The 14,427-nt window shown below is 45.5% G+C and overlaps 1 protein-coding gene across 5 annotated transcripts in view; it reads right to left on the reverse strand.

Annotated features, from left to right (window-relative positions):
• Window positions 1-2,678: 2,678 nt before the first annotated feature.
• The window catches only part of EIF6 (eukaryotic translation initiation factor 6), a 30,483-nt gene continuing 18,734 nt past the window's right edge, over window positions 2,679-14,427 (reverse strand). For all 5 annotated transcript variants that reach the window (XM_029612097.1, XM_029612098.1, XM_029612096.1 and 2 more), the window contains exons 5-7: window positions 12,310-12,486; window positions 4,288-4,469; window positions 2,679-3,954 (exon numbers count right to left, since the gene is read on the reverse strand). In XM_029612097.1, the coding sequence (XP_029467957.1) occupies window positions 3,945-3,954; window positions 4,288-4,469; window positions 12,310-12,486 (369 nt within the window). In that variant the 3' untranslated portion in view covers window positions 2,679-3,944. The remainder of the gene's footprint in view (window positions 3,955-4,287; window positions 4,470-12,309; window positions 12,487-14,427) is intronic.

Genomic DNA, 14,427 nt, shown 5'->3' on the forward strand with positions numbered 1-14,427 from the left:
CGCTATTGAGGAGCAGCTTGACAGTACCTTTGTGCGTGACTCCATGCAGGAAATCCATGTAATGACCTGCTTCTTCCCTCTGGAGGCTCTAAGGTTCAAACAAAACATACTAACATCTTTATGTTAATGTATCGTGCCAGCCCTCACCCCAAAATATCACCCATTTCTTTCACTTGCTTCCGTCTCCAGCCATTCCTCATCTCTCCCCCTATTTAGTCTGCCCTCCTCATGCCATTTTTTTGTCAGACTCCTATTCCGTATGACCATCTTCCCTTTTTTTAATCGTTTTATTGCTTTCCTTTGCATTTCCCATGTACCTCATCTCTCAACCCCCACTCCCCATCTCGTCAACTGTTATATCTACCTCCTCCCATCCCTTTTTCACCCTTCCCCCTCTTATTCCTTGCCTCCTCCTCACAGTTTTCCATTTGCTATTTTATTTTTTCATTTTTTCCAATGCCCCTTTATCCTATCCCCTCTACACCCAGCAGATGCTATATATATAGGGGTCTCACTTTTTGCAAGAGAAATAACCTCCCCTGCCAGATCGATATGAACTGATTCTTATCCCTTATAGAGGAGGGGGCTTCCCTTCCCACATTAATGGTAAATTTAATTTTCTGTTACCGCTTTGTGTTATCTGTTATTTTGATTATTTTGGCACGCATTGTAAGATATTTTGTTTCACAATTGTAATCCACCCAACCCATGTTCAGTTGAACAGAACAGAAAGGGTGACAAACACACTAGATTTACAGGCATCCAAATTTGAGCCTGCATGGCTGGGATGTCCCACTGCCATCTTAAACTTTAGAAGTTTTGTCTTGGGTATGGCGGTTTCCCCCTAAAACCCTCTTTTTTTTTTGTTTCTGTGGGTGGTGCTTTCATCCTCCCACTTCTCTCAGCTCATATTCCTAGGGTCAGTAAAAACTCTCTCTCCTTTTCTATACATGTCCACAACACTGTTAAAGCAAGTCAGTTCTTCCCCTAACACATTGCTAAAATCCATTTCTTTCTATCAATTACAATGCTCATAGGAAAATTAGTTCTTAACTGATAATTTTCGTTCCTGTAGTACCAAGGATCAGTCCAGACTGCTGGGTTATGCCTCCCTTCCAGCAGATGGAGTCAGAGAGAAACTGAAAAGGCACCTCCCATATTCCCTGGTGTGCCTGTCTTCCGGTAGCTGCGGCAGTGGGGACTCGCACCATTTGTTAGCCATTTTCTCTAGTTCGCTTCCAAACAGTAGGGATCCCTTGAAGGGCATTCTTGTGAGTCTCGTTTTGGAAGACGCATCTGCCGACCAGCTTCGGAGCCAGAGTTGCCTCCTGGCTGCCACAGCTGATGACACTCCTCTAGCTGCGGTGCGCACCAGATCGGAAGGTAAGATTTCTTCTTATTTTGGGTTTTCTCCAGTGAATTTACTCTAACGCTGTGAGAGTGTGCAGGTAGTCCCTAACTGCTATGGAGACGGAAAATACTGAAGAGCTGCACTTCCTGCAGGGGTATATGTACTAGGGGCTGACGTCAGATTGAAATCTGATCCGTCTCCAACTGCTATCAGGAGTACACTATACCCATTGGTCCTGAGTCTATCTGCTACATGTTAGGAAAGCACAGCTTCTAGTCTGTACCAGTAAAGGGAAATTCAGGGATCTAAACTCAGATTGCCCTGGGGGGAGGGGGGAAGAGCAGCCTCTTCAATTGACTGTCACCCCTGGAGGCCTCCTCCTGCTTGGCCATGGCTTCTGCTGGAGAAAGGCAGTCTAAAGAGTCTGCTGCTCCAGGAGCCTCTGCTCCACCTTCTTGTTTGACCAGATGTTGCCTACCATCAGCTAGAGGCAGAGGACTACCAACAATTTCCCTGCTACAGCAGGGAGGGACATCAGGACAAAACAGTTTGTCCTCTACTTCCATCTGCTGGTAGGAGGGACAACCCCACTTGTCTGGACTGGTTTTACAAGACAATGAGGAACAAGCAATATATTTCAGTTTTCCCTGATGAAGAAGATATTTGAAACAAAGTCTTGTATTGGGGAAGAGAAAAGGAAGAAAATAAGAGAAGATTCTTTAAGCATTAGATAAGTCCAGGATTTTTAAATGCAAAAAGGAAGATATAAAAAAAAAAGTTTAAATGTGAGCAAGAGAGAGGACGGATGATTAAATATAGGGCTTAAACAAAGGTTGAAAGTTCTTTAACTTGGAGTGCCCAGTATGAAGGTCCTTAAGTCATTGCTGCTGTTCTTTGGTGTTTGTTAAGAGGACTACAGGAAAAGAGAAGTGGGAGGATTTGAGACCTGCATTATTGTATGATGGCCCTTGAGATACTGGATCGAGTCGGACAGGTATTATTTGAAAGTTGCAGGATCCCAGAGTAGCACAGGGCTGCCCTATTCTGTGTTACAGCACCATTCCGCCCCTCACCTCAGCCAATGAAAATCAAATCTGGCAGTAGGAAGACGACAAAAAAAGGGGGTTAGAGCTTAATAGCAAAAGAGAGGGACTGTCAATTAGAGAGTCTTTCCTGCTGGTAGCAATGGTGCAGGGCTGTGCCTCATTGAGGCTTTCTGTAACTGACAGCTCAATGCCGGTGATGTCTAGGACACAGAGTTGGAAGCTGTGGTGGGGTTGTAAGACATTTTCCCATAAGTTCAAGAAAATATTTTTTTGAAACAGCATTTTGGTAGAGTATGTAAGTTTAATGACATTAGTGCTGATTACAGTATATTTTCTCTTTTAGTTAATACAAAGCTCTTAAAGATTTTGAGGAACAAAACCACAACACTTTACTACATTACTATAAACCTTGTTCTTCTAGACCTGTTACCTTCTTTTAGCATACACACAAAGGCAGGGGAGTCCCACACCTGTCCAACTGCCTGCACAGCTAGTCAAGTTTTTAGGATATCATCACTGTCGTATATCCACAATGAAGATACATTTCTCTCATGCTTTTTCATGAAAACTCAACTAGCTGTAAAGTCAACAGGACCAGTTTGCAAACTACTGCACAAAAGGATTAAATTAGTACAAGTCTGAGATTTGTCAGCAGTATCACCAACTATTAAGGCTTCAATCCTGGTTACTGTCTATCAGCCAAGGTTGAAGCCTTGACGGTTGTCACTTAATTCACAAGTTTCAAACTGTGTAAATTAAACCTCTTTGTGTGAATGACACCATGTGACCAATATGTACACATGGATTTTTCTGGTGTTTTTGTAGCAGAAATTACAATTTTTTTTTAAGATAAAATAAAATCCAAAAGGACCACTGCATGCAAGTGCAGCAGTAATACTGGAGGCACTCAGCCACAGGAAATAAACATAGTACACATGACCCCACAAACCAGCTGAAGAAGAAAGCAGGGCAAAGAGATACATAAAGCAGTCATTTTCCAAAAGCTGTCTTTTATTCTGAATTCACGAAGCTCCAAGAGAAGGGAAGGCGGCCACCCCACTTCATGTGATAACATTTGCTTCTTTCAGGGGTGAATGATCACCAGCTAAATGCCAGCTCTATGGTATGAATGTTGATATCTCAGATTCTATAAAAGACCAAAGGATTTTTTAATAGTATTTTATTAACCAACATTTTATATTGGCTGCTAATATTGTTCTTTTCTTTAGATGTACTAGTAATAAAACCAATTCTATATAAGTGCATATTGGTTGGTGAGCTTTGACCCCTGAGGATGCACAAGTTCAATGTTGGGATGACTGCTCTCCCCTCCTCTAGAGCTTTGTGACCACAGAATAATTGGCTTATTTTATGTGCCTCAAAAGATAAAAACCCCACATTTTAGTTTTGCAGCACAATGAAACCACAGTTTATCTGCAGGATGCTTCCAGCAGGTGTTCGATAACTGAATATGTTCTTCTGGCATCCAGTCAATCACAAACGTTGAATTTAAGGTGCCACAGAAGTTATGCATGTCAGAACTTTGTTTATGTCAAACTGAAAGAAAAAAAAAGGAAACAGACTTCAGAAAACTAGACAGATCTGCTAATCAAGAAAACACTTAAAAGAATCACTTGATCTGCTCAGAAAGAAGCAATGGATCCAAACATAAAAACAATTAAAACTATCATGTTTTGTGCTCCTCCAGTTTGGGAAAGGATGGTGCAGTGAACAACCAAGGACCACCCTATCAGACCATAATGTTATGGTCAAACTTCTTTCCTTAATCCCAGGAGGGGAGGATTCCCCACAGCAGTGCCTTCCAATAGGACAAGCAGTACTCACAGCAGACATTTGTTTCAAAGCAGTCACTCTGCGCGTATCCCTCACCTGTCAATCAGGGAGTCTCTCATGCTGGTAGCAATGGTGCTGGGCTGTGCCTCGTTGAGTCTGAAGACGCTTTCTATAACTGACAGCTCAGTGCTGGTGGTGTCCAGGCCACAAAATGCACACCAGTCATTTACTACCATTCCTGCCGCTATTACATCACTGCCACGATTCACAGTCCCAGCCTGCAAGACAAGGAGACCGATAAAGGCACCAACTTCAGGAGTCCATCAGTTTACTCAGTTCTGGGACATGTGTGCTGTGTTGCATAGGTCACAAACTCAAATGGGGTGGGCCATTTTTCAACACTGGTCTTGAAGAATGGGATGGATGTAACCTCTGAACTGTTGGAATGATTAATAAACAAACCTAAACAAATTACTTTTGAATTCAAAAACGGATACATTCTCACCACTCTTATGACCCCTCTCTCTCTTTTCATGTCTCCCTGTCTTCCTCACCTCTCACCCTCCTCATGTCTTTCCTCCATCCCCCCACCTCTTACTCCCAATTCCATGAACATTACAGTGTGAACAGGAGTACCGCCATTCCCTGTTCTCATAGCTGCCCTTCTTCTCGCCATACTTTTGATAGCCAGAAAAGCAGCATGAAGTGTTGGGAAGGAAAGAGGTAGTCATAAGAACAGGGAACACAACGTTCCCTCAGCTTTACTGTGGTCTGGTCTGCTGCAAAGAAAGAAGTCAGGTACTGGTACTAGAGTCAGAAACAGGCTGCTTTTGGCCACTGTGACCTTTTCTACTGGCACCGGTTGAGCCAGGCACTAGTAGGCCCATTGAGAGATTCAAAGGCCATGAGCTTGTGATCAATGGACTTGAGAAAGCTGTTTTATTGGACTTGTTTTCTTTCATCTGAACTTTTTGTGCTACAGAATCTCTTTCCACCTAGACTTCCCTCTTTATTAAAAAAAAAAAGTTCCTTCCTGGATGACACATTGGTCAAGGACTAAAGAGAAAATCCTCCACAACCACTCACAGCACCAATGAAGACTATAGTAACTGCAGTCGCTTTCCCCCTTGCCCTGGAGGTCAAATGCATTCCTGCCACTATGGTCTGAATTATTCCTTGGCCATTAGTGTACTTAACCAGCTCTTTCTTAATCGTTGCTCCCAATAACTTCCTCAGAAGGGAAATAAAGTTTACTGGCAGAGGTGGCTCCACTAAGCAATTCTACAATCCATTTTTCCAGCTAAGGATCTCAGGCTTGAACTTGCAAGTATCTGGTTCTTAAACACGCCCTTTACAGCTGAGCTAACAAGGAACAGCTAGTCAGAAAAGCTCAGACTGGTTCCTAATTTCCTCCTATCACTCTACCCTGTTACCTTGGGTTACAGTTACTTCGCTGCATGTTTTAATCTTTCTTACAAAAAAACAGGTACACGAGCTTTACACCAGTCCTCTGGCAGCTTACATACATGAACAGAATCCCTGAAGGAATGATTTGAAAATGCCTCAGACTTATTTACCAGGAATTGCAGCATTCAAAACTGGGTATACATTAAACGGGGATAAAACCAAGGGTAAGCAGACACATGCCTCAATCAAAACAAGCAAAAGAAAAAAAAGCCGGATGCAACTGAAGCCAGGCCTGAATCTCTGGAGTGCTGCTACCAGGACTAGTCGGCTCAGACCTAAACAAGAAAAAGCGCTAGATACTGCAAAAGGGAGTAGATACCCAGCAGGAAGACAAACATTTCTAGAGAAGAGAGAATGCATGCATTTAAGCGAGACAAACAGGATGTACCTAATGTGCATTTGTGTGAGGGACAAGTAGTCAAAAGGCATGAAACCTAACGTGCTCCAAGTCCAGCTTGCATACTTTGATAGAAAATGGCAGGTTTTCTGATCCTAATTTTTTTTTGTCCTCACTATCAGCACTTTAGGATGTCCACTAATAATGGAAAAAGCTAGAACTATTTTTTTTGCATTATTTAGCAGTTATTTTTCAAATGCATTGGAGAAATTACTTAACTGATAATTTTGTTTTCTTTAGTGTAGACAGATGGACTCAGGACCAGTGGGTTTATGCTCCCCTGCCAGCAGATGGAGACAGAGCAAGCTGGTGTCACAGTATATGTAACTCTGCAGTGACCTCAGCCTGCCAGTATTCTCTTCAAATGCTACTGTGGACAGACTAGCAAAACAACTTGATTAAAATTAGATAACCAGAACTGTACTCAACCAACCATAAATACTTCAACTCACATAAGATTCTAGGTATCATAAGCTAGGGACTGGATGAATCCTTACCAGTAATCCCTTGGGACCCAGAGCCCCACAGAAGGACTTACACACTCATGTGGCAGCCAAGGGCAGGAAGCTGAGTCCATCCGTCTACACTAAGGAAAACAAAGTTATCAGGTAAGTAATTTCTCCATTTTCTAGCATGTAGACAGATGAACTCAGGATCAGTGGGATGTACCAAAGTTACTCGCCAACAGGGTGGGAGGCTGCCTGCAGTCCAATCAACACCGCACGTGCAAAGGCTGCATCCTCCCAGGCCTGCACATTCAGACGATGAAACCTGGGAAAAAAGTGTGTAAAGGAGAACTATGTCGTAGCTCGGCAGATATCAATGGGAGATAGACTAACCACCGCCCATAACACTGCCTGAGCCCTAATGGAATGAGCCCTAACCTGGAGTAGGCAACGGCTTTCCAGCATCCACATATGTGGCCGTGACCACCTTCTTAATCCAACGAGCTATGGTAGCCCACGAAGCTGGAGCGCCCTGCTTACGCACGCCATGGAGAACAGACAGGCGAACTGTCTTTCGAAAAGACTCCGAGACCTCCAGCTACCGCACGACAAGACACTTAACATCCAAGGAGCACAAGAGGTGAAACTCCTCCGCATTCTTGACCTTATCCAGGGACGGCAAGGAGATGGGCTGATTCAAATGAAAGTCCGAGAATACCTTGGGCAAGAAGGCTGGAACAGTACACAGCTGTAATGCCACAGGAGTCACCCGATGGAACGGCTCCCAGCAAGATAAGGCCTGCAACTCAGAAATATGATGCGCAGAACATATGACCACAAGGATGGTCGCAACGTAGGGCCCGCCAAGAAGACCAGCATCAAATTAAGACTCCACAATAGAACCAGTAACCTCAAAAGAGGCCTAAGATTCTTCACTCCTTTCAAAAATCAGGCCACATCAGGATGAGACGACAAGGAAACACCATTTACCAGGCATCTGAAACAGGCAAGAGCTGCAACCTGCACCCTCAAGGAATTAAGGGCCAAGTCTTTAGTCAATCCATCCTGTAAAAAGTCCAGAATGAGAGGAATCTTAACTGAACGAGGAAGAACACCAGACTCCTCACACCAGGCCTCAAAAACTCTCCAAACAAACATGCACATAAGCCAAGGAAGTGGAGAACTTGTGAGTGCGGAGTAAAGTGGCAATCACAACAGAGGAATAGCCAGGCTTTAACAGGCGAGCCCTCTCAAGGGTCAAATCAAGACAGAATTGAGTCGGATCCTTGTGAAGAACCGGTCCCTGCTGAAGCAGATCCATGTGTGGTGGAAGATGAAGAAGGGGCCTCCATGAGGAGTCTTCATAAATCTTCATACCATAGACACCTGAACCAGTCTGGTGCCACCAGAAGTAGTAGCCCCCCTATGGCCTTTGATCATGCGAATTATTCCGCCCAGCAAGGCCACAAAGGAAAGGCATAAAGCAATCTGTCTTTCGGCCAGACCTGTATGAGAGTTTTCCCAGGGATCACGAATTTCTCCTGTGACTGTAGAAGCGAGGAACCTTCTCATTTGAAGAAGTCCGTCATCAGCAGGTCTAGGAACGGAAGGTCCCATGCAATCCACAATCAGCTGAAATGCCTTGGCTGGCGACACCCACTCTCCTAGGTTCAGACTCTCCCTGCTGAGAAAGTCCACTCTTACATTGTCTTTTCCTGCAATGTGAGAGGCCAAGATAATCTGCAGATGATCTTCCATTCATTCCATCAGCTGATCTATTTCCTGTGACACTTGCTGGCTCTTAGTTCCTCCCTGGCGACTGATACAGGCCACTATTGTCGTGTCGTCCGATATCACATGAACTGTTTGATTCCGCAGCCTTTGGCTGAACTGCAAGCTTGCCAGCCATACCGCCCGGGTCTCCAAGTGATTGATATTCCAGTGGGACTCCGTCATTCCAGCAGCCCATGGCCGTTAACTCTAGACAAAGAGCCCCCCAACCATGGAGACTTGCATCTGTTGTGAGTACCAACCAGTCCAGAGAGGACAAGGGAACTCCCTTTCTCAGATGATCCTCCTGCAACCACCACTGAAGGCAGGAGCAGATTTCCATCGGCTAGTGGAGCTGAGCCGCATAACAATGAGACTGTGGTTCCAATGAGATAGCAGAGAGTGCTGAAGAGGACGTATATGTGCCCTTGTCCACAGCACCACTTCCAGGGTAGCTGCCATCAAGCCGAGAACCTGTAGGTAGGACCACATAGTTGCATGTATGGTGTTCATCAATTGATGCACTTGAGACATCAGTCTCTGGATCCCAACTTCCAGTAGGAAAACTCTGTTCTGTCCCATACGTGTCAAACCAGACCCTCAGATACTCTGACTGGGATGGTTGAAGATTGCTCTTGGTCAGGTTCACCACCCAACTGAGCTCCTGCAATAAGGAGATCACCTTATGTGTCACCAGGTGGCTCTCTTCCTGAGTCTTGGCTCAAATCAGCTAGTCGTCCAAACACAAGTGCACCAAAATTCGTTCTTTTCAAGGCTGCTGCTACCACCACCATAATCTTGGAAAATGTTGTGGGAGCGGTGGCTAGACCAAAAGGCAGAGCCCGAAAGTGATAAGGGCACCCCAACACCGCAAAGCGAAGAAAGCGTTGGTGTTTCAATCAGATGGGAATATGAAGAGAAGCCTCTGATAGATCCAAGGTGGTCAGAAATTCAACCAACTGCACTGCCATTATTACAGAGCGTAATGTTTCCATTCGAAAATGAGTCGCCTTCAAGTGACGGTTGACCCTCTTGAGATCCAAGATGGGACGAAAGTAGTCCTCCTTTTTGGGCACAACAAAATAAATGGAATATTGCCCCATACTTTCTTAAGAAATGGCCACCGGAACCACAGCCTTTAGTCTGAGGAGCCATTGAAGCGTGAACTCTACTGCCTGCTTCTTCTGCAGGGAGTGGCAAGGGGACACCATGAACACGTCCCAAGGAATAATGTGAAATTCCAGTGCAAACCCTTTGCATATCACCTCCAGGACCCACTGGTCTGACGTGATTTCGACCACTTCTGATAAAAAGAGAGAGATGTCCCCCTATTTCCTGTTTTGGAAGGTGGGATCGGCAAACCTTCATTGGGAAGCTCGGGAAGGTCCACCAACCGAGCCTGCTCCTCTCTTGGGCTGCCAGGGACGAAAGGACCGAGTCCTACCAAAAGGCAGATTCCCCAGAAAGTTTGTCCCTCTGTAGGGACAAAAGAACCTGGAACCCCAGAAATGACCCCTCATACCAAAAGGGGCGCTATAACTGTTTCTTATTCTCCAGCAACCGAGACACCAGACACTCGCCCCACTTACTGGCCAGTTTCTCCAACTCACTCCCAAATAAGAATGAGCCTTTAAAGGGCATCTTGGCAAAAGTGGAAGCTGTGTCAGTTGACCAATTTCACAATCAGAGTTGATGCCTGGCCACCAGCACCGAAGTTACTCTTCTGACTGAGGTCCGGACCTGGCAGCAGGCTCCATAAACACTCAAATTCGCTCCAGACTCAATCTCCTGAGAGAGAAGCAGACAACATCTTGCCTCTAGGGTGCAACAAGGTGGCAATCTGCAAATGCAATCTGCAAATTCATCACCACTGCCTCAAAGGCTTGCTTAAGAATAGCCTCAATCCTTCTATCATGTACATCCTTCAAGGCCGCTCCTCTTTCTACGGGGATAGTCCTCCGCTTAGACACGGCACATACCAGAGCATCCACTTTGGGAAAAACGTAAACACTCTCTCACAGCCGGATCCAGGGGGTACAGGCCTTTCAATGTTCAACCCCTGTAAAATTTGCCTCTGGGGCATCCCACTCCAGATCAATCAATTCCTGGATGGCATCCATCACTGGAGTGGGGGGGTGGGGGGGGGTGGGGGGAGGCTTTACGTAAGGAAACCAAAATGGGATAATTCCTTGGCTCTGACATAGCATCCGAACCAGGAACACCCAGTTTCAAGGTCTGGGAAATCAGGGCTGGCAATTCATCTCTATGAAAGAACCACAACATGGTTCAGTAAAGTTCCAGCCCTGGAGGAATTTCCCCATCTTCCAGGGAATCAGGATCAACCTCATCATCAGGGCCATCCGGATTCCTGTTGGGAACACCCTTAGGGAGCAGAGGCGAGCCCCGGAGCTTAAGCATAGGACTGGAAGAGGGAGGAGCCATCAGCAGAGGGTCCGAGCAGACAGAAATGGGAGAAGCGGAGGACAGCGCCTGAAGAAAGCCTTGTAAGCCTTGAAAAAATTGCACCCAAGAAAAAGAAGCTGGGTCCAGACCAAGCCTAGAAGGAACTGGAGCTGGTCCCACAGAACTGCCCTCGCCAGTGGAGGAGCCAGTCAAGGGAGAACCAAGATCTGGCATCCCCTCAGCCAAGGCCGTGACAACCCATCATCAGAATGGGAAGAGCCAGGCTTAGAAAAATCTGATGAAGACGACTCTCCCTGAGTGTCTGAGCAGGACTGACACGGGTTAGAAGCCAGGTCAGGCTGAAAAGCCCTAATATGACAGGCAACACAAGTAGGAAGACGCTCAGGCTTCTTGCTTACCAGCGAAATCGCTGCGGTAAATGTGCGTTGGAATGGCTCATGCTCAAAAATGAACTGCGCCCAAAAATAAGCACCTAGAAGAAAGCGTGGCAAGGCGCGCACACACAATCTGTGCACCAAATTAAGCGCGTAAATAAAGGTTGTGCGTGTAAAAAGCGCACCCAAAAACAGCACACAACGCATGCACAGAGCAGACACACTGTGCACACAGACGACCTACAGAGGGTAGAACATGCACAAGAGCACGCGAAAACAACCGCTGCTGCCTTCCACACAGCATGCGAGAAAAAAGCTTAAGTGCAGGGCCTAGCTCACCAGTGGCCGCTCAACCCATCAGGCTACCCAGTTCCCCAACGGAAGTGGGAACGAACGTTGGCCCATGTGCCAAGAAAGGAGACCGAAGGAAGTCCTGAAATCCCTCTAATTGTCTCTGATTCAGGTAAAACTTTCTCTTGGTTTTTTTGTTGTTTTTTTTAAACCTTACCTGAGCTCAGCACTTACCGGCTGATTACAGAAATGGTCTCCGGCTGCAGGGGTGAGGGCATCTGCCGTCACTGCCATGCTCGGCCTCCTGCACCCGCTGCCTTTCAGCTGAACTAGCAAGTAGGTCCACGCTGGGAAACCCAGCTACCAGACCAAGGCACACCTCTGAGGGACCACGGAAATCACCTCGGGAATTCTCAACTGGGGGAGGGACCTTTAGCTATCACCAAAGGAGTTCTTTTCCTGAATTTAGAATTGCACATTTCTCCTTTCAAAAAGCTCAAAGCAATCCCCGTAGGGAGATGCACGTCCACCATCTGTTGGAGACTGAGAATACTGGCAGGCTGGGGTCATTGCAGGGTTATATATACAGAGATGTCAGCTTGCTCCATCTCCATCTGCTGGCAGGGGAGCATAAACCCATTGGTCCTGAGTCCAACTGTCTACACGTAGGAAACAGTATTTTGCTAAAACAAGATAACTAGTTGCTTGGGTAACAATATGCAAGTCATGCTTACACACCTCTATATATAAAGTGATTAAAAGGTAAACTATTCTATAGTGGCTTCCACGCTTAAATCACAGAACAATTGTGGCCGGCCGGCCTGCCTCCACCCCCCCCCCCCCCCCACCCCGTGAACCGCCAAGGCTGAAGAACACATAATGAATCACAATTTTAAAAATCTGCACAAACTGAATGTTAGAAGAAGCAAGAGGGTAGTGAAAGACATACCACAAGTGGGACCTGGAGCAGAGAGGACAGCTCATCCTGGTCCTCAATGGAAGTTTTGGGATGCACCAGTCCTCCTTGGTTGCTGAATGCACAGTAACTTCCTACCAGCACTTGGTCTGCCACCGTCTGTCTGAACACTTCAACTTTCAAAACATCAGCTAAAATCTCTTCAGTCTCCTGAAAACCAGAAAAGAATGATTTCAGCAACAGAACAGGCACAGCTGGAAAGTCAGTACAAAGTTAGGACTAGGACAGGAAAAAGCAACATGGTCACCAAGGCTAGAAACTTGCTTTATCCTCAATGAACTCGGTAGAGGGTGCCGATGTCAAAGGGCTGATCAATATACTGTTAATCTGCCTATTTGAGAAGCTCTTCAGATAATATATTTAGGTGTGATTTTAAGATTGATCACATATGTGCCAAGTGAACAATAGGCATGTACTTTCAATTTAAAAATTATCCCAGACATTTACACTTGCTATTTTGTGAAGGTAGTTTCCCCCCACCCCCGAAAAGAAAAAAGGTACGCGCATGTGTCTGAAATTCAAATACAAGAAGTGTGCATACTTCCAAACCACAACCCTGCTTCCAAATGCCTCTGGTAAGTTTCATCTCATTACGAGTCACCCAGTTTTCCTCATAGACTTGGTTTGGTGGGCAATCTGTAGTCACCCACCTCCATCCCCAAAAGCATAGTTTTAAATGTAAATGACCGAACACTGCATTTACTGTAGTACTTTTCCTATATGAACTCAAGCCATTCCTGCTATTACAGATCCCCTGTCTACACAGGTGTGGCTTCAGTCCCCAGTATACCCCAAACCACCTCCCTACATCAACCTTTCAACCAAGAATTAAAGTTGCTGGCAAAGATAATTCTGCTTTATCCTGTACCATACACAATTCATACTAAGACATCTCTGAATTTCCTGAAAGCAGGCCTCTGGCAAATTTTATAAAAGGGAGATAAGATAGCAGCTTAGTAGATGTGCCTTGCCAATTGTCCGAACTCAGAGAGCAGAATGATTCTAAAGTGATATGTCACAGGTCAGATCGATGTTTTGCTTGTATTATTCTGTTTTATAGTTTTGTGTATGTTTTGTTGTTACCTGCTTTGAACACTGGATAAATGCGGGCTATAAAAGCAAGTTTGCTTACCGTAAACGGTGTTTCCGTAGATAGCAGGATGAATTAGCCATGCTGTCATGGGATCTGTCAATCAGGTCCGGGAGGCGGAGCTTGTCAAAGCAGAGTTCAGAGCTTTGCTCTCTGCGGCTGCGCATGTGTTCCTGCACAGGAAAGTAACGGAATCTCCTCAGTCTGTGATTAAGCCTTAGTGTAGTCGAAGACTTGGTGACTGCCAGGGAGGAGGGTGGGTCAGCATGGCTAATTCATCCTATCTACGGAAACACTGTTTACAGTAAGCAAACTTGCTTTTTCCCGTCGATACCATGCTGTCATGGGAGTCCAAAGCTCCCGATCACATTGTTTATGATATATATGTTTGTACGTGATCTTTGACAGTGTGGCAGTCACCTTTGATAGGAGGATAGAGATTGCAGGATTGCTTGCCCTATCTTCGCATCAGTGGCTGCCTGTTGATCAAGGCAGTAGTGAGATGTGAAGATATGAAGCGATGACCATGTAGCTGCCTTGCAAATGTCTATGGGTTGAACATTCTTTAGGTGTGCCAATGAGGCTGCTACTGCTCTGACTTGGTGAGCTTTAGGCTCTGAATGTAGTTGGAGTTTGTTTGTCGTAACAGAATTTGATGCACTGCGCTATCCAGCTGGAGATGGTGCATTTAGCCACTGGTAGTCCAGGTGCCTTTGGGTCAAAAGAGACAAAAAACGTTGAGAAACACATGAGTCAGAGTTTGTCCTTTCTTTGTAGTATGCTAAAGCTCTTTTACAATCTAGTGTGTGCAGTAATTTTTCCCTATCATTTGCGTGAGGTTTAGGGAAAAAGGTTGGTAATTCCATGGTCTGATTGAGATGGAATTGAGAAACCACTTTTGGTAGGAAGGATGGGTGAGTTAGGAGAACTACCTTCTGGTGATGAACATGCAAGTATGGCGAATAATGGACCAAGGCCTGTAATTCACTGACTCTTCATGC

This window comes from Rhinatrema bivittatum, chromosome 8 (genome assembly GCF_901001135.1).
Source record: "Rhinatrema bivittatum chromosome 8, aRhiBiv1.1, whole genome shotgun sequence".
Taxonomy (NCBI): Eukaryota; Metazoa; Chordata; class Amphibia; order Gymnophiona; family Rhinatrematidae; genus Rhinatrema; species Rhinatrema bivittatum.